General features: G+C 45.9%; 1 protein-coding gene across 1 annotated transcript in view; it reads right to left on the reverse strand.

Annotated features, from left to right (window-relative positions):
• The window catches only part of KSR1 (kinase suppressor of ras 1), a 206949-nt gene that overhangs the window by 48730 nt on the left and 131224 nt on the right, over positions 1-26995 (reverse strand). The window contains exons 3-5 of the mRNA XM_081346632.1: positions 21045-21192; positions 18156-18621; positions 13519-13523 (exon numbers count right to left, since the gene is read on the reverse strand). Coding sequence (XP_081202758.1) covers positions 13519-13523; positions 18156-18621; positions 21045-21192 — 619 coding nt within the window. The remainder of the gene's footprint in view (positions 1-13518; positions 13524-18155; positions 18622-21044; positions 21193-26995) is intronic.

Genomic DNA, 26995 nt, shown 5'->3' on the forward strand with positions numbered 1-26995 from the left:
CTTAGATTAAAATAAAATGAAAGAATAACAATTTTGAAAGGGACCTTGTTTCTAATCCAACCGACTGCTCCAGGATATTATGTACCATTTCAGACAAATGGCTGTCCAGTCTCTTTTTGAAATTCCAATAATAGAGCACCCACAACTTCTGGAGGCAAGCCGTTCCATGGCTCACTGTTCTTACTGTCAAGAAATTTCTCCTTAATTCTAGGTGGCTTCTCTCCTTGATGTGTTTCCATCCATTGCTTCTTCTCCTGCCTTCAGGCACTTTGGAGAATAGCTTGACTCCCTCTTCTTTGTAGCAACATCTGAGATATAGGAACACTGCTATCATGTCTCCCCTAGGCTTTCTCTTCATTAAACTAGACATACCCAATTCAAGCAACCGTTCCTTGTATGTTTTAGCCTCCAGCCCCCTAATCATCTTTGTTGCTCTTCTCTGTACCCTTTCTAGAGTCTCGACATCTTTTTTACATCGTGGTGACCAAAACTGGATGCAGTATTCCAGGTGTGGCCTTACCAAGGCATTGTAAAGTGGTATTAACATTTCACGTGATCTTGATTCTATCCCTCTGTTAATGCAGCCTAGCACTGTGTTGGCTTCTTGGGGGGCTGACGACTACAATCAATTTCAGAGGCAACCTTTGTACTTTCCAATCATTTTTTTTTTGCAGATCTCCCTTTTCATTTTATAGCCAGCACAATCAAGCTGAGGCAGGAGAATTCACAGGACGTTCACGAGTGGAATAATAAAAAAAGGCTTTACAGTGAATGAATATATTTGGAATTTGTAATGTCATGAGATGAACTGCAAAGTTTTGGAAAACTGTCTATATTTATCTTCAATGTGGTGTACGATTGGTATGCAAAATACAGGAAGTCTTCGACTTACGAGCACAATTGAGCCCAGAATTTCCGTTGCTAAGCGAGACAGTTGTTAATTGAGTTTTGCTCCGTTTTATGACCTTTCTTGCCACAGTTGTTGGGTGAATCACTGCAGTTGTTAAATTAGTAACATGGTTGTTAAGTGAATCTGCCTTCCCCATTGACTTTGCTTGCCAGAAGGTCACAAAAGCGGATCACATGATCCCGGGACTCTGCTACAGTCATAAATATGAGCCAGATACCAAGCATGCAAATTTTGATCACATGAACATGGGGATGCTGCAATGGTGGTAAGTGTGAAAAACGGTTGTAAATAACTTTTTTCAATGCTGTTGTAACTTCAAATGGTCACTGAATGAATGAATGGTTGGAAGTCAAGGATTACCTGTAGTCGTATTTCCAAATGAGGACAAAACTATAATGATCATCTGATAATCAACAGAAATTCCTAAAATTATCCTTTAGCCTAAAAGGAAGATCTGCATCAGTCTAAAAGGTAGGAGAGAAATCTGATCTGAATATTAATACACTTGCAGAAATAAAATATAGAAGTACTGTAGTTGCCCCAATTTCAATAGAACCAGAATACAGGTAGTTCTCATCTTATGACCAATTCCTTAGCGGTCATTCAACATTACAACAGACCTACGTGGTGGTTATTTATGACCCCCCCCCAGCAATCACATGATTGAATTTTGAGCGCTCAGCAACCAGGCTGCATTTTTGGTGTTTTATGATGGTTTTGCTGAAAACTTGGCATTTGCCATTGCAAAAAAGGTCATAAAATCAGGTTGGTCACAAAACCAATCGGTGACTGTCACAATTGTTTGTACTTCCTTAGTTGCAGGAGAGAAGCTCTACTCTAGTCAAGTGAAACCAGCAGGATTCTCCAGGAATGTCAACATGCTCTAGTAGAATACAGGTGGTCCTCAACTTATGACCAAACATTTGAGCCAAACATTTCTGTTACTAAGTGAGACAATTGTTCAGTAAATTTTGTCCCATTTTATGACTTTTTACCACCATTGTTGAGTGAATCACTGCAATTGTCAAATTAGTGACACGGTTGTTAAGTGCATCTGGCTTCCCCATTGACTTTGCTTGTCAGAAGCAAAAAGGGAATCACATGTCCCAGGGACACTGCAACCGTCATAAATGTGACTCAGTTGCCAAGCATCCAAATTTTGATCAGGTGACCCTGGGGATGCTGCAACAGTCATAACCATGAAAACCGGTCATAACTCACTTTTTTCAGGGCTGCTGTAACTTCAAACAGTCATTAAACAAATTGTTGTGAGTTGAGGACTACCTGTATTGACTCCCTATCAGAAACATGTCCCACAGATTCATTCCCAGACTGAATGATTGGTTATGTATCGTCAAGTTTGTTTGGACTCTCAGCAAGACAGACAGATTTTCTGCATTAAGATCTGTCCCTAACCCAATCTTTCAAATCTTCAAACAGCTCAATCTCAGATTTTATTCCTAGTGTTTTCCCACAAATTCAGGGTCTGCATTCTTCGGATTAGCCAGGTGTTGATCCATTGGTTCTAACAGGAATTGACAAACTGGCTAGTCAACTTACAACAATTTGTTTAATGACTGTTTGAAGTTACAGTGGCCCTGAAAAAAGAGTGGGTTATGACAATTTTTCACGCTTACGACCACTGCAGCATCCCCATGGTCATATGATCAAAATTCAGATGCTTGGCAACTGACCCATGTTTATGACGGTTGCAATGTCCTGGGGTCATGCGATTGCTTTTTGTGACCTTCTGACAAGCAAAATCAATGGGGAAACCAGATTCACTTAACAGCCGTGTGTTACTAACTTAACAACTGCAGTGATTCATTTACCCAGTATGGCAAGAATAGTTGTCAACTGGGGCCAAGCTCACTTAACAAGTTTCTCACTTAGCAGCAGAAATTTTGGGCTGAATTCTGATCATAAGTCGAGGGCTACCTGTAACAGAATAAAAGAGTTGGAAGGGACTTTGGAGGTCTTCTAATCCAACCCCCTGCTCAGGCAGGAAACCATTTCAGACAAATGGCTGTCCAGTCGCTTCTTAAAAACCTCCAGTGATGAAGCACCCACAACTTCTGGAGGCAAGTCGTTCCATTTATTAATTGTTCTAACTGTCAGGAAATTTCTCCTGACCCTGACGTCATGGGCTGAGAGTGTGTGAGTGGACCAAAGTCACCCATGTGGTTTTCACGCCAAAGGCAAAACTTGCAAATGGCTGTAAACGTGGCCTGATTGTTGAGCTCCTGACGTGCAGGAGCAGGTGGGGTGAGTCATGTCGGAACTTCAAATCCAAGTTGTAAGTATCCCCAGATAGGTCTGTCAGAACAGTTGCTAAGCAACAGGTCGTAAGTTGAGGACTAACCGCGTAAACCAGCACATAACGAACGAATTCCCATCGCCCAGTACGCTCACACAGAGAAGGCCTCCTCAGGGTACCGTCGGCTAGACAATGTCGGCTGGCGAACCCCAGGGGAAGGGCCTTCTCTGTGGGAGCGCCAGTCCTATGGAATCAGCTCACCCCTGAGCTTCGGATGGCCCAAGATCTCCAGTCCTTTCGCCGCGGCCTCAAAACACTCCTTTTCCACCTGGCTGACCTGGACTGACAGGCATTTTAATTATGTTTACAATTTTTAATTTATTTTTAATTTTTAATTTTAATTTATTGCACAGAGGACTTTAATTTTAATTTTATCTTAATTTTTGTACTTATTATATGTTATTGTTGTTAGCCGCCTTGAGTCCTTCGGGAGATAGGGCGGGATATAAATCCCATAAATAAATAAATAAATAAATAAATAAAATAACAATTCTCAACCAGGAGCCCCAGCAAGATTTTTTTTTAAATAGATTTTTTTCTAACATTCCCATCAGACCAGCTCTTTAGCGCCTCCTGTCTGTTGGTATTGCTGTGGCAGCTGGGAAAGCCCATTCGGGCAAACCTCTCACATCTCTGCACAAGATATGATGCTTATAATAAACTAACAGTGTGCCAACCTGGTGGAATCTTATAATTATCAGCAAGCAGAATGACCGTTTTTTACTCAGTGAAATGAAGAGGGGAAAAGCTGTGGGGGGAAACTCTTATAAAATGGAGCAGATCCTGGATGCCAGGCAAAGCAGCAGCTTTGCAGATGGACTGTCAAATATTTTATTTCTTTTTTTTAACCTCTCCTTCTTTTGTATCAGTGTTTCTCAACCTTGGGGAAGAATAGTAATAGTAATAGTAATAGTAATAGTAATAGTAATAGTAATAGTAATAGTAATAGTAATAGTAATAGTAATAGGAAAGGGAATAGAATAGAATAGAATAGAATAGAATAGAATAGAATAGAATAGAATAGAATAGAATAGAATAGAATAGAATAGAATAGAATAGAATAGAATAGAATAGAATAGAATAGAATAGAATTCTTTATTCGCCAAGTGTGACTGGACACACACAAGGAATTTGTCTCCAGTGCATAAGCTCTCAGTGTACATACAAACAACAAGTGATAATTCATGATTATTATCATCATAAAATACATTCATCATAAATATAAATAAATGAACAAAGATGTGGATTCAACTTCCAGAATTCCACAGTCAGCCATACTGGCTAGGAAAGTCTGGGAACTGAGCTCCACATCTTAACGTTCCCAAGGTTGAGCAAGACCTCTTTATATAGTTCCTTCATTTCTTCAGCCACCAAAAACAGCATTTCTTACTACATAATCGCTATCAGACCCAACTGCCAAAAACACAGCGAATCCACACCTCAATCTCATTATGAAGCATTTCAAAGCTTTGAACCGTAAAATCATAAGCTCAAAACCACAGATGTATGTGAAATTAGCCTTCTTTGTATTTATATGACTAGGAGCAGAACTAGGAGCCCTTAGGTGACAAAATTGTGCTTTCAGATATATGCATTGCATGTTCCTGCATTAGCAATTTTAATACCTAAAGCAGACATGTCAAACACAAGGCCCGGGGGCCGGATCCGGCCCGCGAAGTGGTTTCATGTGGCCCGCAAAGCCATCCTGGAAACAGTGAGGGAACGGCCCCCACTGCCTTGGCCCTGGCCCAGAGACCCTCCTTCTGCCAGAGACCCTCAGATCTGTCCCACTCCTGCCCAGGCCCCCATAGGCACCCTTGAGGCGAACGATGTAGAGCTGGCCACGCCTACCCAGTAGGCCATACGCACTCTAGCCACGCCCACCCAGTAGGCCACGCCCACCCTGGCCACACCCACCTGGCCCCCTGAGGGCAACCGCAATGCTGATGCGGCCCTCAATGAAATTGAGTTTGACACCCCTGACCTAAAGGCTCAGTTTACATTCATAATCATAATCATAACAGTAAAGTTGGAAGGGACCTTGGAGGTCTTCAAGTCCGTCCCTCTGCTCAGGCAGGAAACCCTATACCATTTCAGGCAAATGGCTGTCCAGTCTCTTCTTAAAAACCTCCAGTGTTGGAGCATTCACCGCTTCTGGAGGCAGGTTGTTCCACTGGTTAATTGTTCTAACTGTCAGGAAATTTCTCCTTAGTTCTAGGTTGCTTCTCTCCTTGACTAGTTTCCATCCGTTGCTTCTTGTCCTGCTTTCAGGTGCTTTGGAGAATAGCTTGACTCCCTCTTCTTTGTGGCAGACCCTGAGATATTGAAACACTGCTATCATGTCACCCCTCGTCCTTTTCTTCATTAAACTACACATACCCAATTCCAGCAGCCGTTCCTTATATGTTTTAGCCTCCAGACCTGTAATCATCTTTGTTGCTCTTCTCTGTACTCTTTCCAGAGTCTCAGCATCTTTTTTTATATCGTGGTGACCAAAACTGGATGCAGTATTCCAGGTGTGGCCTTACCAAGGCATTGTAAAGTGGTATTAATACTTCACATGATCTTGATTCTATCCCTCTGTTAATGCAGCCTAGCACTGTGTTGGCTTTCTTGGCAGCTGCAGCACACTGCTGGCTCATATTGAAGTGATTGTCCACTAGGACTCCAAGATCCCTCCTGCTATGGGGACCCTAAAGTGGCCTGGACTTTTTCTTGAAGACTGTACTTTCTATATAAGATTAAGCAGGGATAGGGAGATTTGAACTCTTGACAAGCCAAACCCTAATCTTAGCTAGAGGAATGCAACAGTAGATGCAGCATGAAAAACAAGAAGCTAGCTCTCAGGCAAATGCATGCAATGTCCTCAGGCTTGATATTTCGGGAATGCTACTGTTTTCAAATGGGTGTTCCTCCTCTTCAGGTAGGATCCCTAAGTAGGTTGGTAGGAATAACAGAATTGGAAGGGACCCTGAGGGTCTTCTAGTCCAACACCCTGCTCAAGCAAGAAACCTTATACCATTTCAGAAAAATGGTTGTCCAATCTTTTCTTAAAAACCTCCAGTGTTGGAGTACCCACATTTTTTGGAAGCAAGCCGATGATGATGATGATAATGATGATGATATTATTATTATTATTATTATTATTATTATTATTAATAATAATAATAATAATAATAATAATAATAATAATAATAATAATAATAATAATAATAATAATAATAATAATAATAATAATAATAATCTCACAGGAAATTTCTCCTTAGTTCTAGGTTGGTTCTCTCCTTCATTAATTTCCACCCATTGCTTCCTCTCCTGTTCTCAGGTGCTTTGGAGAAAAGGTTGACCCCCCCCTCCTTTTTGTGGCAACAGGAATGGTTATTAGTGGTAGATGCTGGCTGCCTTGACACAAAATACTAACTTTGGTTTAGCCACGGTTTATTAAATCCACCATAATGGGCAGGGTTCAATCGATATGCTATAATTCACAAACCATGGTTTACAAACTACAATAGCCGCTTCAGACAGTATGCTATAATATAAGGAAGCAAACTGCATTAATGCTTAGCCTGTATACATAGCCTTGCAGATGCTGCTGAACTACTATTTCCAGAAGCTTCAGCCACAGCCCTGGATTAACCATTAAGCAAAATAAGACTCTGTTTAGGGCATTAAGGAAAGGGGGGGCACCCCAGAGTTATTTACTTATTAAACACATTTGCATAATCGCCCAACTCATGCATGGTAACTCTGGGCAGCTTACCACATTAAAATTCCACAATGTGAAAAACCTATAAACTACCCAACCCCATTTTGATATAATCTAATATTCTAAGATAAAGGTAACAATATCTAGCTGACTTTTGCTGATTTTGAAGAATTAAGCAAGGTCAGAACTATTTGGTAATTGGAAAAGAGACCAACCCCCAAATCCCAGAAGTGTGTACTAAATTCAGGTTTTTTAAAAAAAAAATGGAAAAAGCCATTGGCAAACCACACCCATATTCTTGCTAAGAAAACTGGCAGTTTCTATGTTATCAGTTATCAGGGTTGAGGTAACTTTAGCTGTCAGCATCATTCTCAAGGATGTGGCATTCAAACTCTTTTTTTCTCTTGATCAATCAGCAAGATATTTAGGGTGTAAGATGGCGGACGTGCGGGCGGATCTGTTCGAGTGAGCTCTGCAAGTCTTAGAAAAATAGGTGTCCTAGGAGCCCCCCAGGGGTGTTTACACCCTCTGGGTTGGGGGGATAGTGAGCGCAATAGTTTAGGCAGCTGAAGGATGAAGGTTTTGGACTCCGTTAGCTGCCAGCCCTACCCTTTTTTCAACTGGATGTTGGGGGCGCCTACCTGCTCCCTCGGGCGTTTTTCGGGCCGTTTTCGCGGGCCTGGTGGTTGCGGCGGCCGGCGGCTTCGGCGGCGGCGTCCTCGGCGATGGCGGACCCGGCGTTCACGGGAGGTCCCTGGCTGCTGGCGGCCTTGGTGGCCTTGGCGGAGGCGTTTCGGGCCGTTCCGGGCCGCTTCTGTGGCCGGATTGGTCTTTCGCGGCTTTCCCTCGGCTGTGGCGGCGGCGGCGTTGCTGGTTCGTTCCGGGGACGACGGGGACGGCGTCGGCGGCGGCGGCGTTCTCCGGGGCCGTTCTGGGCCCGCCTTTCCATCGGCCATTTGCTGGGTGTCCTCGGCGGTTGCGGAGCCGGCCTTCGGATGGTCCCTCGCTTCTGGCGGCTTCGGTGGAGGCGTTTCGGGCCGTTCGGGCCGCTTCTGTGGTCGGCCTGGTCTCCCTCGGCTGTGGCGGCGGCGGCGTTCCTGGCTCGCTTGGATGGCGACGGGGATGGCGGCGGCGGCGGCGTTGTGCCGGGGCCGCTTTAGGCCTCCCTTTCCATCGAATGTTTACTCTCGGCTCCATCAGCGTCCTGGCGGCGGCAGCAATGGCGGTGGCGTCTGCAGCAATGCTCCGGTGGTGGCGGTCGCCCTGGCGGCTCAGCGGCGACGCTGTAATCAACTTATTGTTTCCTCTGCTTGCTTTGTTCCTTCTGGATGGCCTGGTACTCCTACTGCTGTTGGTGGCCCCGAGGGTTCCTGGGCTAGCCGGTTAATGCCGGTGGATCCCAGTGGAGCCCAGTGGTCCCTTGAAAGATTTATGTTTCCCGTGACACCAGTTGTGACTCTGGTTGGTGCCATTGGATTTGTGGACCTAAAAGAATTAGATAACTTGGAAGACCCCAATGACTGCAGAATTGGCCATGATAAACTTTTTCGAAGGACAGAGCAGCGAAGGATTTGGCCACCTAGTAGTTCAGACTTTGATGATGTACTATATTATTTTATCCCTGCCTTGGACTGTTCTCTATTGCCATTCACATATCGGCCCCAAAGGATTCAGAGTTCCCTGGGTACTGGCCACAGTGAGAGGGTGGCCTGAACTTACATCTGCTGCCCCTAGAGGTGAGAGCTCTAGGGGACATGCTGTACCCAGGATGGATATTTCGGACTATTCCCCCCTGGTATAGGCTTTCCAACTGTCGTGAGAGGGCGGTGGTTGGCCTATCTTGGGGGACACCCAGCTGAGTGGCAGTGGCTGGGTGGAGGCTCGGGACATCTACTTGTTCTCTGTTTGGTTCCTCCTTAAATCAATTGATTATGGACTGCCTATATCTGGACTGCTTTATGCCTTGTTTGAGGTACTCCTCTACAGACTTGCTCGCCCTCAGGGGTGCTCCCCCCTCCTGGAGGCGGCCCGCCTTTCCGGCCGAGTATAATCTCGAGGAAGGTCCCATTTATTGGGATCCTGAGAGATGGCCGGGCACGGTTACGGACCTCCGACGTAGACCCAACAGGAGGTCTTTGATTTGTTTTTTGTCAAAATTTTTTTGGGGGTTAGGGAGGAGGAAGGGTTCTTTTCTTGGTTGTTTGGACGAGGGGGGCAGTCCATCTACCGTTGTTCAGGCTAGTGCTGAGGCTGATCGCGATGGGGAGGAGCGGGGGTTGGCTGCTTCTGGGGCTCCAGGGCCAGTCGTGGGATTGCCTATTCCCACGACGATAGGGAATGGCAGCAGGTGTAGGAACAGAGGGCCGTATCGGTCTCAGGGAAGGCCTCTCCGCTGCTTACAAGCGGTGAGGCACTCCGACCCTCTGGTTCCGCCCCGAGGTCCCGGGAGTGAGGATGTGCAGCCTCCTGAGCTCCGGCTGGTGTATTTGAATGCCAGGTCGGTCGTTAATAAGGCTCCTCTCGTTCGAGACTTGGTCGAGGGTGAGCAGGCTGACCTGGCTTGCATCTCGGAGACCTGGTTGGGCCCAGAGGGCGGTGTTCCTCTGGTTGATCTTTGCCCACCAGGTTTCCGGGTGCTGCACCGGCCTCGGGCTCAGGGTAGGGGTGGGGGAGTGGCTGTTGTTGTGAGGGAGACCTTGTGTCCGCGGGAGGCCACCGTTTCCCAGACAGTCGGGTGTGAGTCTCTCTTTTTGAGATGCGGCCCTGGTGCGCAGTTGGGCTTGCTGCTGGTGTACCTTTCGCCTAGTCACGCAGCAGCAGCCCTGCCTGAGCTGCTTGATGTCCTCTCGGGGCTGGTGGTTGAGTTCCCGAAACTTATAGTTTTGGGGGACTTCAACCTACCATCGCTGGGAGGATCATCTGAGTTAGCTCGGGAGTTCATGGCTTCCATGGCGGCCATGGACCTGACGCAAGTAATTACGGGACCGACTCATGAAGGAGGCCACACCCTTGACCTTGTTTTCTTGTCTGGACGGTGGTTAGATGATCTTGGTGGGGGCTCTCCAATTATTATGCCCCTGTCATGGACCGATCATCATCTCCTGCGGCTGGTCTTCCGTTTTGCCACCCCCCGCCGTGGGTGTTTGGAACCACTCAAATGGTACCGCCCCAGACGCTTAATGGATCCCCAAAGGTTCCAGGCGGCGCTGGGGTCCCCACCTGCCTCCCTCACTCACAGCTCGGCCGAGACCCTAGTGGAGGCCTGGGAAAGGACGGCCACTGAGGCCCTTGACCGAGTTGTACCCTTGCGGCCCCTGACCCGGTGCAGATCCCGTCGGGCTCCATGGTTTTCTGCGGAGCTCCGGGAGATGAAGCGTCGGAGACGGGGCCTAGAGAGCGGTTGGAGGTCCACCCGATCTGAACCCGACCGATTGCGACTAAGAGCCTATATTAGGTCTTATCTCGCTGCAATTAGGGAGGCGAGGTCTAACCACTTCGCCACCCTTATTGCGTCCGCAGATAATCGCCCGGCCGCCCTGTTTAGGGTGACTCGCTCCCTCCTAAATCAGGAGGTGAGGGAGGATCCCTTGCAGGGACGTGCCGAGGAGTTTAACCAACATCTGTCGGACAAAATCGCTCGGATTCGGACCGGTTTGGACTCTGACTGGGCAGAGTCTGACGATCAGGACACGGGTGGTCTTGTCGATACCATCTGGGAGGAGTTTGATTCTGTAACTCCGGAGGAAGTGGACAGGATCATGGGGAGGCTGAGCGCCACCACATGTTTACTGGACCCGTGCCCTTCCTGGCTGGTTTATGCAGCCCGGGAGAGGACACGCAGCTGGTTCCAGGCAGTTATATCGGCCTCTTTGAGTGAGGGTATCTTCCCCGCCGTCTTGAAGGAGGCGGTGGTGAGGCCTCTCCTCAAGAAGCCTGTCCTGGACCCGGCTGTATTGAACAACTTTCGTCCTGTCTCCAACCTTCGCTTTCTTGCGAAGGTTGTTGAGAGTGTGGTGGCGCATCAGCTCCCTTTGGTCCTGGATGAAGCGGATTATCTAGACCCGTACCAATCGGGTTTCAGGCCCGGGTACAGCACGGAGACGGCATTGGTCGCGCTGGTGAATGATCTCTGGAGGGCTCGGGACAGGGGGCATTCCTCTGTCCTAGTCCTATTAGACCTCTCGGCGGCTTTCGATACCATCGACCATGGTATCTTGCTGCGGCGTCTCAGGGGATTGGGAGTGGGAGGCACAGTTTTACAGTGGTTCTCCTCCTATCTCTTGGGACGTTCGCAGTCGGTGTTGGCAGGGGGGCAGAGGTCGACCGCGAGGTCTCTCATTTGTGGAGTTCCTCAGGGGTCGGTCCTCTCGCCTCTCCTGTTCAACATCTACATGAAGCCGCTGGGTGAGATCATTCGTGGCTTTGGAGTTGGGTATCATCAGTACGCTGATGATACCCAACTTTTCTTTTCGACCCCAAACCACCCCAGTGATGCCCTCAACGTGATGTCCCGTTGCCTGGAGGCGGTTCGGGTCTGGATGGGGAGGAACAGACTCCAACTCAACCCCGACAAGACTGAGTGGCTTTGCATACCTTCGTCCCGGGTTTATTCGGACATTCCACCTCTAGTTATGGGGGGTGAACTATTACCCCCCGTAGATAGGGCTCGCAACTTGGGGGTCCTCCTAGATTCACGGCTCACTTTGGAAGACCATATAGGAGCCGTGACTAGGGGGGCCTTCGCACAGGTTCGCCTGGTGCGTCAGTTGCGGCCCTATCTTAGCCGGGACGATTTATGCACGGTCACTCATGCGCTCGTGTCCTCTCGTCTGGACTACTGCAACGCTCTCTACATGGGGCTGCCCTTGAGGACTACTCGGAAGCTCCAACTGGTACAGAATGCAGCCGCGAGAGTGGTGTTGGGAGCCTCCCGATACTCCCACGTTACGCCTCTGCTCCGTGAGCTGCATTGGTTGCCAGTTGTCTTCCGGGTGAGATTCAAGGTACTGGTAACGGTATTTAAAGCACTCCATGGCATGGGGCCGGAGTACCTCAGGGAACATCTGCTGCCGGCATCAAGCTCCCTGCGCCCTGTGCGTTCCCACAGAGAGGGCCTCCTCAGGGTGCCACCGATCAGAGAATGCCGATTGGTGGCCCCCAGGGGGAGATCCTTCTCTGTGGGCGCTCCGGAGCTGTGGAATCAGCTACCGGTTGAGCTCCGGATGGCGCCCGATCTTCGCTCCTTTCGTCGCGATCTCAAGACATTTCTGTTTGTACAAGCCGGCCTAGCCTGAGGGGGAGTGTTGGGGTTATTTTATTTTTCGTTTTTTAACTTTTCTGGGGGTTTTTAGTGTTGTATTTATATTGTTTTTAACTAGGGCAATTTGTTTAATCTTATTTTAATGTTTGTATTCGCTATTTTATTCTGCCCTGTGAACCGCCCTGAGTCCTCAGGGAGAAGGGCGGTATATAAATGTTATTAAATTAAATTAAATTAAATTAAATCTCTTTGATCCCTCTGTTCTCAAATTCTTTAAAAACTTGAGTTGTGGCATTCTTGGTGTTAGTCTCTGAGCTTGGCTGTTTGCTTGTAGATGTTTCAGGATCCAACTAGATCAGACATGTCAAACACAAGGCCCGGGGGCCGGATCCGGCCCGTGAAGTGGTTTCATGCGGCCCCCGAAGCCATCCTGGAAACAGTGAGGGAACGGCCCCCACTGCCTTGGCCCTGGCCCAGAGACCCTCCTTCTGCCAGAGACCCTCAGATCTGTCCCACTCCTGCCCAGGCCCCCATAGGCACCCTTGAGGCGAACGATGTAGAGCTGGCCACGCCCACCCAGTAGGCCATATGCACTCTAGCCACGCCCACCCAGTAGGCCACGCCCCCCCCGAGGGCAACCGCAATGCTGATGCAGCCCTCAATGAAATTGAGTTTGACACCCCTGAACTAGATAATATCTACGCTCCCTCACGCTGATGATGTAACCTGGTTGGATCGTGAACCCTCCGCAAGCAAACAACCAAGTTCAGAGAGCATCAAAAACACCACAGTTCAACCCTGAGCTACAGATTTCTACTGAAAAACTTGAGTCAGAAGTAGGGGTACCTGAAGATTTGTCAGGCAGAAATGGAGTGAATATCCCCACTGCTACAGCGGGTAGAACATAACCCTTATTTTCCAGAAACACAGTTTTAGGAGAAACTTCCTAAAATCAAAAACTACTTGGTAGCTGATTAAGTACAGCAGGGGTCCCCAACTTGTGGGCCTCATCCCAGTAGTGGGCCATGGCCTGCTGGCCACTGGGCTGCGGGACAGGCTGGCCAGTGTGCACATGTGTGCACGCACACCCCCTCACTTGTGCCAGCGCTGCGGGGCACAAAAATGGGTCGCCGCTGTGCCTCAGGGTGCAAAAACGGGATGCTGCCACGCCTCAGGGTGTGAAAATGGGCCGCCACCACGCTGCAAGGTGCAAAAATGGATGCCGCCACACTGCGGGGTGCAAAAATGGGCCGCTGTCACACTGCAAGGCGTAAAAATGGATGCTGCTGGCAGAAACAGGCCACTGCCACACCATGGGGCACAAAAACTGGTCGCCGCTGCTCTGCAAGGCACAAAAAGAACCGCCACCATGCCATGGGGCACAGAAACAAGGCGCTGCGCCAGGCAAGAATGGAGCAGGGCTAGTGACTATCACACGGGTGCTAGGCATGCCCCGTTTGTGGCATGTGAGTGCTCGCGGCCTCCGTGAGCATGCGTATGCACGCATGTAAAATGTTTCCCCCTCCCTTTTCCTCCAGTCCGCCAACTGACAATGGCCCTTGACTTACAACAGTTCATTTAGTAACCATTTAAGTTACAACAACACTGAAAAAAGTGACTTATGACCGTTTTTCACACCTATGACCATTGCAGCATCAAAATTTGGATGCTTGGCAACTGACTCATTTTTATGATGTTTGCAGTGTCCCAGGACCATGTGATCCCCTTCTGCGACCTTCTGACGAGCAAAGTCAATGGGGAAGCCAGATTGACTTAACAACTGTGGCATGATAGGTTGTAAAACTCAGGAAAAATGTCTCACTTAGCAACAGGAATTTTTGGCTCAATTGTGGTCATAAGTCGAAGACTACCCGTATTTAGAGTTTTGAAAAATGCCCACTGTGCTTAGAAAGAGGAATTGCTAAAGATCACTGTAAACAGCACAAAAGAAATGAATCCTGTTGGGCTACCCAGTGCACCAAGCAACGTGCAAAATGACTGTACTCCATCCATGGGTCCGATCTGAAATTCTCTTCCTCTCAAAAATGCACTTTGAAAACAATTTCCCTTTTATCAGCTTGAAAGAGAAGCCTTAGGGGAAAAATAAGACACAAGAGAATGCCTCTACTCCTCTCCAAATTTAGTCAAGCTTGAGTAGATAATCATCTGGTAGGAACATTGTAACTGGGTCATTCAGTGTAAAGCAGGGGTCTCCAACCTTTCCAGCTTTGTGGACTGGCGGGGGTGGGGTGGGGGGGGTGAGAGGAGATGGTTCTGTGCAAGCAGCGGGTGCAGAGATGGAGCATCGATCACGAGCGCAAGACAAATCTGGGAGCCCTCCAAATGAGTGGTCTTCAATTCCCAGAATTCTCAGCAACAGCTAGCCTAGTTGACGAATTCGGAGAGTTCCAAGTCCATATAGTCTTATTTAATTCTATTTTAAAGTGTACTTATTGTATTGTTTTAACTCGCCCTGTAAACCGCCCTGAGTCCTTCGGGAATAGGGCGGTATATAAAATCAATTAAATAAATTAATTAATAAATATACTTCGTAGGGGGCCAAGATGGTATAAGGTATGGGAAGGCAACTGCCAAAATTTAAGAGAAGGACCGTCAACATTCCAATTTAAACCCCAAAGGGCCAAAAAGGTAAATTAAACCTCAGTGCAAACTTGCTGTGGCAAACTTCATAGACGTTCCATAGTTTGGATACATTCCCTCTAGAGATCTGTGTTTTTCAAACTCGGCAACTTTTAAGATGTGTGGGCTTCAACCCCTAGAATTTCCGACCTGGTAAGTTGGCTAGGACGCTGAGCTTGTCGATCAGAAGGTCAGCAGTTTGGCGGGTCGAATCCTGAGTGCCGCGTAACAGAGTGAGCGCCTGTTACTCGTCCCAGCTTCTGCCAACCTAGCAGTTCGAAAGCACGTAAAAATGCAAGTAGAAAAATAGGGACCACTACGGTGGGAAGGTAACAGCGTTCCGTGTGCCTTTGGCGTCTAGTCATGCTGGCCACATGACCACGGAGACGTCCTCGGACAAACGCTGGCTCTTTGGCTTTGAAACGGAGATGAGCACCGGCCCCTAGAGTTGGAAACAACTAGCACACATGTGCGGGGGAACCTTTACCTTTTTAAGTTGGCTAGAGAATTCTGGGAATTGAAGTTCACACACCTTAAAAATTGCCAGTTTGAAAAACACTGCTCTAGACATTCCCCAAAGATGAGAAGAAAAATAAAGCGACAAAGCAAAAAAAAAAATAGTTCCAGTCCTGTTGATTTCTCTGAGATTGAGGTACATACCCCCTTCAGCCTTCTGAAAAAAGCAATTAGTAATCTGCCAGAATTTGAAAGATGCCCCCTACTCCAAATAAGGTATGGTGGACCCCGTACGGGCAGCATCTGGGCTAGCTGCAGATCCCTAGTCAGACTCCTGAGCATTTCACTGTTAGAAATAAAGGGATGGGTGTACACAGGTGGTCCTTGACTTACAACCATTTGTTTAGTGACTGTTCAAAGTTGCAACAGCGCTGCAAAAAAGTGACTTATGTCCAGTCCCCACACAACCATCATACCATCCCCCAAAGTCATGTCATGAAAATGTGGGTGTTTGGCAACAGACACGTATTTACGACATTTGTAGCATCCCAGGGTTTGCAATCTTCCCAGCCACCTTCCAACAAGCAAAGTCAATGGGGAAAGCCTGATTTTCTGAACAAGCACATGATTCAGTTAATAAGCGCAGTCATTTGCTCAACACCCATGGTGAAAAAAGGTCATAAACTCAGATGTGACTCACTTAACGATCGCCTTGCTTAGTAACCAAAATGGTGGGCTCAGTTGTGGTCATAAGTTGAGTACTACTGTGTCTTGACTCTCCAAATATTAATACGCATATTTTCAAATACAAATTTCTTGGCTAGATTAATCAAAATAAAAGCCAAGTTAACAAAACACAATTCCCATCCTCAGACTCGCCCAAGCAAATAAACCAAGGCACGTGTGGTTTTATATTATGGCCTGGTTCACACAACATATTAGATTCCCACAATATGCTACATCACGAAGAACCCAACACCATCTTGGAGAGATTCAAGTTTAAACATGGGTATATCTTGATAATCACTGAAAGTATGAAAGAAGTCAGAATACAGGGACTTAAACACTTTGGGGAAGTACTTTGTTAGCTTTCTCTCCTGCACTTATTTTTTTTTTAAAAAGCTGTTATTAAGAAACAGTTGGTCCTACTATTCCGAGGTCAACTTTCTGCAGCTTTTTCACCCCCTCTGGAGCAGGAATAAAGTTTTCCAAAACAAAGCATCTCTTACCAAATCTAAAAAGACACAAAAAGAAAGAAGGGAGAAAAAGTGAGTCACAATCATGTATAATTCATGTTAACGTACAAGAATCACCTTATATTGGAGTCAAACAATTGAAAATATCTGACTCAGGACAGCCTCTCTGTCAGATTTCACAAGAAGATTTTGCAGCTCTCAAAATGCTTAGGGTCAAATCTGAGACTATTTGCATGTGAGTCAGAACAGTGTTTCTCAACCCCCAGTCACTTGAAGATGTGCGGACTTCAACTCCCAGAGTTCCCCAGCTAGCATTGCTGGCTGGGGAATTCTGGGAGTTGAAGTCCGCACATCTGCAAGTGACTGGGGGTTGAGAAACACTGATCTGAGCAAAGCAATGAAAATGCACATATATCAATCTTTCCTGGGCATACTTTTGTTTTCCGATCTAGCTAATGGATTCTGAAGACAGCTAGTCCCTGATTTACGACAGTTTGAGGTTACAATGTTGCTGAAAAAAGTGACTTATGACCCATCCTAGAAGTTACAATCAACCAGCCATCCTTGTGATCATGTGATTGAGAATCAGATGCTTGGCAACCAGCTCGCATTCACAACGGTTGCAGGATCCTGTGATTACGGGATTGCAATTTGCAATTTTCCCAGCCAGCAAAATCAACAGGGAAAGTTATAAATTGTGATAACAGCAATAGCATTGTAAGTTTATATACTGCCCCATGGTGCTTTACAGCATGTTGAAGCATTACTGGAATATTGCCTCCAACAATCCTGGGTCCTTATTTTACTAACCTTGGAAAAGCGGAAGGCTGAGTCAACCTTGAGCCCCGTAAGGATCGAACTCCAGGCTGTGGTCAGAGTTTGCCTGCAGTATTGCAGTTTAACCACTGAGTCCAGTAGGGTTTAGTTGTGATAATGTGGTGCCTCTCTTTAACAACCACAGTGACTCAAGTAATGACTGTGGCAAAACAAGTCATAAAATTGGGTGCAGTCACATTATGCCTCGCTTAATGATGAATTTTCCAGTCCCAATAGGGGCTGGGGGTGGGATGACATGAAGAGAGCAACCATTGGAACTGGGTTGTAAATATTCCCAGGGAAGTCCATTGTAATTTTGAATAATCACTAAGCAACCACTCTTCTGGCAAAAACTGTCCATTCGGATGAATGGATTTACACTTACAACCATGTGTTCTACTTAACAACCACTGTGAAAACGACTTACAACCAGATTTCTGGCCTCACCACACTCGTAAGTTGAGGGCTACTTGTCAGTCATTCTAGGTGGCCACACCCACTTCAAATAAACACCATTGATGACCCAATGAAAAACAGTGAAAAATAACACAGTTCTTAACACCTTTCCTGAGAGTCGGAAGTGATTTTTTCCCAGGCTCAGGAGCAATGCAGAAGGCTTTAAATGGGCTATACCAGGGGTAGGCAACCTTGGCTCTTTTAGGACTCGTGGACTTCAACTCCCAGAATTCCTGAGCCAGCATGACTCAGCATGGAAACCTCTCCCTTTACCCTCAGGATGGCTGGCTCAGGAATTCTGGGAGTTGAAGTCCACAAGTCATAAAAAAGCCAAGGTTGCCTACTCCTGGACTATGCTAATATGGATAGCAAGGAGAGGAAAGAAGGACTCTTACTTCATAGGAGGAACTTCATCTATCCGATTGCCGAGTTGGGACTCATGAGATTTGCTCCTGGTGAGGGTTGGGAAGTTAGGCAGCAGCTGGAAAACCTTTCGGCTGGGTGGAGGTGGAGTCCGTGGTGGCTTCCCTCTCTTGAGCTGGGGGGTGGTTGGTGGGGTAATGGTAATGCTGTGAGGAGTTCTGAGGTTCCACCGCCCACAGTGAGTGGGGAAAACAAAGGATTCCAACAGGTTATCGGCAAAGGTAGGGGGACCTTGACTCGTAGGTAAGTTGTCTGAAGAGGGGATGGTGGAGATGGAGACAGAACGGGACTGTGGGCCGTTGCCTTTCAAATGGGAAAGGTTGCCTTGTATCCACGTGAGCCCTGGAGGGCAGGGGGAAAGTTCAGAAGGGGGCATCAGACTGGTTTCCCGGCAAACATCAGGTGGATTCCACATCAGATGGTCTTTGTGCTCTCCACCTGCATGGAGATATGAAGACACAGTTCATGAAAAGCCATACATGAAACAATGAGGCGCACAGGGGACACGACAGACTAAGGCAAGCGTTCCTGAACCTTGGTGACCAAAGGCTCTCCAAACCCCTCCTCCTCCTCTTCAGAATCATCCGACTCAGCTGCCGGAACCACAGGTTGACGCTGAATCACAACAGATGATTAGGGGACTGGAGGCTAAAACATATAAGGAACGATTGCTGAAATTGGGTATGTCTAGTTTAATAAAAAGAAAGATTAGGGGTGACATGATAGCAGTGTTCCAATATCTAAGGGCCTGCCACAAAGATGACACAGTTAACCCATTCTCCAAAGCACCTGAAGGCAGGACAAGAAGCAATGGATGGAAACAAATCAAGGAGAGAACCAACCTAGAACTACGAAGAAATTTCCTGACAGTGAGAACAATTAATCAATGGAATGGCTTGCCTCCGTAAGTCATGGGTGCTCCATGACTGCAGGTTTTGAAGAAGAGATTGGACAACCATTTGACTGAAATGATATAGAATTTCCTGCTTGAGCAGGAGTTGAACTAGAAGACTGCCAAGGTCCCTTCCAACTCTGAAATTCTCTTACTGAAAAACACTGGACTGAGGAGATGGATTTTGGGGGGGGGGGGATGGCAACTATAATTTCACGCTAACACCTACCTGTCTTGCTCCAATTCCATCCTCTACCCTTTAGTGGAGAGGTCTTCAAACTTGGCCCTTTTATGACTTGTGGACTTCAACAACCAGAATTCCTCAGCCAGCATGCCTGGCTAAGGAATTCTGGGAGTTGAAGTCCACAAGTCATAAAAGGGCCAAGTTTGAAGACCCCTGCGTTAGTGTCTCTTGTATAGAGACAAGTGAGTCCCTGATTCAAATGCATAATGGGCTGTGAGGATAAAGAAGACGAGAGGAAAAGCTGCAGCCTACACAACAGTCAGAGAAGAGATAGCTCACAGTAGGAGCAGGGTAGAAACAGCGTCTCAGAAGGGAACAGCCTAGTTCTCTGGAAAGGAGACGCAAGAAATATTTTCAGACTTGCACGATTCTGTTACCCAATCAAGTTCATACTAATGGTTTCAATAGAAGAGAGTATCTATAGCTCAGGGTTGAATTGTGAAGTCCTTGATGCTCTCTGAGCTCGGATGTTTGCTTGTAGACGTTACCCGTCTAGGCAACACCCTAATAGTTACTTAATAATACTTACTTAATAATAATACCCTAACTAGGTAATATCCTAACTAGGAAACTAGCAAGATGAACAATCAAGTAAAAGACAATACCTTAACTGAGGAACTACCAAGGAGAAAATCCACACTGGCAGGACAAGCAATGGTTATATAAACAGGGAACAAACTCCACCCTTTGATGATATTACCTAGTTGGGTCATGAGACGTCTGCGAGGAAACAAACCAAGCTAGGAGAGCACCAAGAACCGCCACAGACATAGACAGGACTACTTTGTAAATCAGTAAAATGACTTCCTGTTTCAATCCCCCCCATTAAAATGTTGCCCCCATTTCAAGTAGGCATGGCTGAGGAATTCTGGGAGTTGATGCCCAAACATCTTAAAAGTCACCAAAGTTGAGAAACACTGCCTTAATGCATGCCACGATAGCTGAAGGCATGAATAAAGTCTTAAAAACGGAAGTGGGGAATCTTTTGTTGTTTTGCCAAGAATCATATTCTTGGGACGGTGAGGGTAGAGAATAGTCCAGCTAGGGCTTCATGGGGATTGTGGGAGATTCTGAACCCAAAGCAGGCAGCCCTCCATAAAGTAGGGGAATAGGAAACCTAAAATAAATAAATAAATAAATAAAAATTTAATTTCACTTCCCTTGAATTTAAATTAAATGTGGTTAACTGGACTATTTTTTCCAATCAATTTTAATACATTCTCCTTCTTCCAGGTTACATATTTTGATCAGGTATTATTAGCTTTGGAACTTGGGAGGTTGGGAGCTTTCATGAGCTCCCTTGAAACTCCCTGCCTCCTAGTGTTCAACCCACCTTAACTCTTCCAGCCACACCTTCCTAAAGTCTAACCTGCCCATGTGCAAAAAAAAACACAAAAAAAACCCCGAAACCCCACCCCAAAATAAAGAGATGGAGGGGATTTTGGAGGACTTCTAGTCCAGTTCAGGCAAAGAAATCCTGAACCATTTCAGACAAATGGTTGTCGAGTCTCTTCTTAAAAATCTCCAGTGTTGGAGCACCCACCACTTCTGGAGGCAAGCCGGCAAGTCGCAACTCCTCCCGCAGCCCATTTTTCACACTCCCCTCTTCCCGCCGCAGAGCCCCAGCTCCCTGTGAACTCAAGGAAAACGTCTCCCTTCCCAATTCCCCTTCTCTTCTCCTCCCGCCTTGAAAAATCCCCATTGTCCCCAGAAGCCTTTGTTTACCCATCCGCGTTGCTTTCCGCAAGCAGGTGAGGGCTCCGTTCAGCCGTGAACATTCTTCCATGCTGGCCCCGTATCTCTTCATCGTGTCTTTGACTTTGGAGTCGTTCATTTCCAAGAAGGCATCGAGGGTGAGGTCCTCTGGAATCCTCTGCGGGAAAAGAAGGGTGGGGAGGGGAGATAATTTCAGATAATTTCCTTCTCCCCACCCGCAGGAAAGTTTTCAGAGATTAAGTTGAGGGTTGCTCTCTGCAGTATTTGGGGACTGAATGAGTCACCCTTTGTGGACAGGCGATGATGAAGGGTCTGACCAGGGTCAAAACAGAGACCTCTACACAATGCATTCAAAGCATGCAGCAGCTGCTTTGGCCCGTAATCCTTCCTGCATTTCTTTCTCTCTCGCTCTCTCTTTAAAACAAGAATAAAGGAAGAAGGCACGGCTTTTGTTGCTGCTCAAGAGTCCAGTCACTTCGGCTTTCGGGCAATGACGAAGCAGAAGCGGGAAAGGCTGGCCGAGGTTCATGCACCATCAACCCTACGCTCTCCCCTACAAGCAAAAGAGCGACATTGTGCGCTGACCTTTGTCGGAATCGCAAGGTTGCCAAAACTTTCCTCCCAGCATCGCAAATAGCTAGATGAGCCTGTTACAGCCAGCTTGCAGGAGCACATGCCAAATGCTTTAAAGAGGCTTGGGGCATGTCTGGCTGGCTGGTATGGGTGTTGTGCTCCAATGCAGTTGGAAGAAACAAAATTAGGGGAAGCAGAGTTTAATCAGCCCAATAAAGCTGGGGTGGGGGGGAACTTTCAATAATCTAAGACTGAAGCTGAGCTAGGGGTTGGTTTCCACCTTCCAGAAATAACAACAACAACAATAATAATGATGATGATGATGATGATGATGATGTAACAGTGATACCCATTGTCATCGGGGCACTGGGAACTATGTCCAAAAACTTTGCAAAATACATCAAGAAATTGCAGCTTCCTGCAATAACTCCAGCAAAGCTACAAAAGACTGCGCTACTCGGAACATCTTATATTTTAAGGAGATACCTGGTTGATACCTAGGACGCTGGCAGCAACCCGTGTCAACCATTAGTGCCAGTCAGTCTGAGTGTTCAGTTGACTGAGTTTCATGTTTTATGAATAAAAGTTTTATATAATAATAATAATAATAATAATAATAATAATAATAATAATAATAATAATAATAATAATAGGAATATCTACAGGAAATACCATTTGCCTGCAGGCAGGTACTGAGGGAGACCACGAAATAGGCAAAGTGATAGAAAATAAAGAAGCTTAAATGCTTGGCAACTTTAGAATTCAAACACACCTGCCACACAACACCCCAGAGTTAACAACTGTCGATAAGATTAAAAAAAATCTGGACAGTGGATATGGAGAGATCAGAAAGATAGTAACAATTCTAATAGGTGTCTTGGATGCAAATTCCAAAACTTCTGCAGCACCACTTGAATTACATCTGTACTGACAAAATCACCATCAACCAATTGCAAAAGGCAGCTTTACTTGCAACAGCTTACATCCTGTGACAATATCTTAAAACCATAAAACATCAACATCTGCCTATACTGGGTCCTTTGGAAGGACTTCTAAAGGTAGACAAAAATGCCATATCCTCTAAACATCTGGCTGTGTGACAAATCATAATTATAGGGTGATCTATAGTTAGATTCAGTCAAAAACTGGGGGAAATAATTCAAGTCCTAACCAAGGACCTAAGAATTATTGGTAGCATCTGAGGATATAGATAGTTCCAAGTAAGTTGTTATTCTTTTTTTAAAAAATAGGGCATTCGGGTCTAACAAATTTAAAGTGTCCAAACATCAAGAGAGTTCTATAGATATTGCTCCAAGAACTCCAGTCATGACTGGTATAACAGCAAATTTCTTTTTCTATCAGCATTCAACTTTGATCTGCACGTCGTGATATTTTGTAATTTTTTTTCAGATTGCTTTTCCTAAGTCCCAGGTCACTTAGTATAACAACAATGAATCAAACTTTCTTGTTTTCAAAGTGTTATATCAGACATGTTAAGAAAATTATTATTCATAATTATTATCACTTACATAGGATCTGACTCCCAACAACTCTAATGCTAGAGGCCAACATGAAAACTAAAATTGATTTATATGAAACTGGCTTTTAAACATAATTCAAATCAATGCATTAATAAGATTACTCTCCAAAAGCAGGCAATTAGTATTATTTAATAGTCTCTCCTTCGGCCCATTGATAATTACAATTTCATAAGGGCTCTGGGAAGCCTTGAGGGGCTTGTGTACATATGCACGCGCATAGACACACACACACACATACACACACACCAGCTTCAGTTGTACAATAAATGTCTATGGAGATTCTCAACGTCCAAATCATGGTTGTCCCAAAGGTGCTTTTTCAAAAGGCAACTGGACTTTGTTTTTCCTTGAAGACATTTTGATTCTCATCCAAGAAGCTTCTTCAAGTTCTCCAGAACCAAAGTGCTCCAGAACTGAAGAAGCTCCTTGGATTGAGGAGCGAAATGTCTTCAAGGAAAAACAAAGTCCAGTTTGCCCTTTGAAAAAGCACCTTTGGGACAATCTTAGCTCCAAGTTATTATTATTCCCTCCAATTTGAGAACCAATTTGTGAGAGGGAGAGAAAGCCTTTCCGTAGGCCACCGACCCAACCAACTAATCAGTGCAAAGTGCAGATGGGATTCAAAGTGAGAGCATCCAGATCCATCTCACAAGGACCGAGCTGCCTCAGCTGTCAAAATACAGGCTTTGCCTTAATACATGAAAGCGCAAGGCGGGAGTCTAGAAAGGAATAGGGCCGTGTGCAGCCCAAAAGCATGCCAGGGAGGGTTAGATAACTGAAAGCAGGCCAAGATCCAAGTCACGAAGCTAAGGAGCTGCAGCGTGTGCTAGAAATCTGTTCTAACACCAGATGATGCAAGAACATGGCTTAATGTATGCTGTACTGTCACAAAACAACAGCTTTTTGCTTCCAGAAGGGGTGGTTTCCCCACTCCCCTTCCTTTCATCCCCTGAACAAATAACAAAAAAGAAAGAAAGAAAAAGCAAGCCAGAAGGCATAGAATTGGAATTACCCACCCTGAGCCACATCAGTGAGCTAAAGCAGTGTTTCTCAACAACTTTTAAGATTCGTGGACTTCAACTCCCAGAATTCCCCAACCAGCATGCTTGGTTGAGAAAGATTGACTTATACGCTGGAAGGATAATGATGATGAGTAACAGAATAGAATAACAGAACAATAGAGTTGGAAGGGACCTCGGAGGTCTTCTAGTCCAACTCCCTGCTCAGGCAGGAAGCCCTATACCAGGGGTAGGCAAACCTTGGCTCTTTTATGACTTGTGGACTTCAACTCCCAGAATTCCTGAGCCAGCATGGCTTAGCATGGAAACCTCTCCCTTTCTCCTCAGCATGGCTGGCTCAGGAATTCTGGGAGTTGAAGTCCATGAGTCATAAAAGAGCCAAGGTTGCCTACCCCTGCCCTATACCATTTCAGACAACAAGGGTTGTCCAATCTCTTCTTAAAAACCTCCAGCATTGGAGCACTCACAACCTCTGGAGACAAGTCATTCCAGTGAAGGTTGACTAAAGTGCTGAGTGCCCGAAATGCAGTCACGCAACCAGGGGACCATTAGGATTTTGGAACCAGGTCGCAAATAATGTTTTTTGGGGGGAGGGGGTTCTGTTGCAATTTTCACTGGTTGCAACAGACTCCCCCCCCAAAAAAAATATTTATTTATTTATTTATTTATTTTAATTCCATTCATATCCCGCCCTTCTCCGAAGACTCAGGGCGGCTTACAAGCATTAGCAGTAGCCTTCGTTCTATGTATATGCCTGCTTATTAGGGCTTTCACACACACACCCCAAGCGGCATTATTACAAAGTCAGCTTAATTGCCCCCAACAATCTGGGTCCTCATTTTACCTACCTCGGAAGGATGGAAGGCTGAGTCAACCTTGAGCCTGGTGGGATGCGAACCTGCACTAATTGCAGGCAGCTGGTGTTACTAAGGAGGCATTAGCCCACTGCTCCACCAAATAGTATTTACAACCTGGTTCCAAAGTCCTAATGGTTACCTGGTCACATGACTGCATTTCGGGCACTTGGCATTAACAGCTTTTTGCAGCATCCCGCAATCCCATGACTTCAATTTATGGCACTTTTGTCAAAAAGCCTGTTTAGTTCTGGGCTTTGAGAAAAACACACCACAGCCAACAATGGGTTAATGATCGACCATGCTAAAACACTGCGGATTCAACCATGGTGTTGTTAATGACCACCATAAAAATAGTAATCAGTCACATGATGAACCACTTTATTACCCTCGTTACGATTATGATCAGCTCCATTCTGGTTGTAAATCGAGGACTACTGTACAGTAGTATGAAGTCAGGAAAAAACATAACTCAGGTGATCTTTCATCAAGCTTTGCATATTTTGCAAATATAGGTAATTATCTGTATCTTGGCCGGTTAGTTTAATGTTCAGCGTAGGGCGATTCCTGAAAATGGGTTACTTCAGGTTAAGTATGTTGCTTGGAGGACAACAGACACACCCCATTATTTGAGTAAGGCACTGACTATCCTGGATAATTCAGAATAAGAACTGGAAGGGACCTTGGAGGTCTTCTAATCCAGCCCCCTGCTCAAGCAGGAGACCCTATGCCATTTCAGACAAGTGGCTGTCCAGTCTCTTCTTAAAAATCTCCAGTGATGGAGCTCCCACAACTTCTGGAGGCAAGCTGTTCCACTGGTTAATTGTCCTCACTGTTAGGAAGTTTCTCCTTAATTCCAGGTTGCTCCTCTCCTTGTTTCCATCCATTGTTTTGTTGTCCTGTGCTTTGGAAAAATAAGTTGACCTCCTCTTCTTGTGGCAACCCCTCAAATACTGGAATACTGCAATCATACCACCCCTAGTCCTGTAGAATAGAACGGCAATGTCTTCCCACCAAACCAGAAGATGGATTTTCCCTTCTTGTCAACCTGATTCAATCCTGTGTAAGGTATTTCAGCTTCCAGATATAAAGGCCAAACTGCAACATAACCCTGAAGTGGTTTGCAAGTGGCACCTGACAAGAAAGAAAACTGGCTTTGCCACAAGCACGCATTTATCTAGGCCAGTGCCAAACTGGCAGCACCCACATGGAAAAGTTTACATGCCTTTAAGAGGGATTAAGAGAATATTAAAAGGAGTGCCAATGTTGCATTTTTACCAGCAGAGCAAAGAATACCCTTAGAAGCTGGCTGGTAAATATCCATGCACAGTGGAGTACTGAAAGGGACAGACTGAAAACGGAAAAACAGAGAGGAAGAAATTGACAAAACAGTTTGATCTGCCCCTTCCATAAACATACACTTATTTATTTACCTGACAAAGTAGGTTAAGAAACAGTGATGGGCCCAAAGTCACCCCATTAGGGATATGCCAAACATTTCCCTGCAAAACATTTACAGTCCAAACGTTTGGTAAATGGCACATTTCAAGCGCAAAGTGGAGTGGTTTCAGAATTTTTGCCAGAGCTTTGAGCTAGACAAAAAGCTATCTTGGGTATGAAGTACCGTTGGTTGTGTTTGAGACAGGTCGCTTTGTGGTCTTAAATTTGAAACAGGTTGTTTTATGAGTTTGGAGTTATTGCCCATCAATTCCAAGGATGAAAGTGGATGTGCCCTTCATTTTGCCTGCCCTAATGCATCACTGCTTAAGGGCTGCATACCACTGCAGAATACCGTAGTATGCCCTATCACCCTACGCCTAATCCTTGGTGATCTCCAAAATCTAAGCAGAGAGGAACCTTGTTAGTTTCTGGATGGGAAACCACCAAAACATCTCCAGGCTCTTGGTCAACGTTTCTTAAACTTGGCAACTCTTTTAAGATATGTGGACTTCAACTGTCAGAATTCCCCGGTC

This window comes from Vipera berus (assembly GCF_964194415.1).
Source record: "Vipera berus genome assembly, chromosome: 1".
Taxonomy (NCBI): Eukaryota; Metazoa; Chordata; class Lepidosauria; order Squamata; family Viperidae; genus Vipera; species Vipera berus.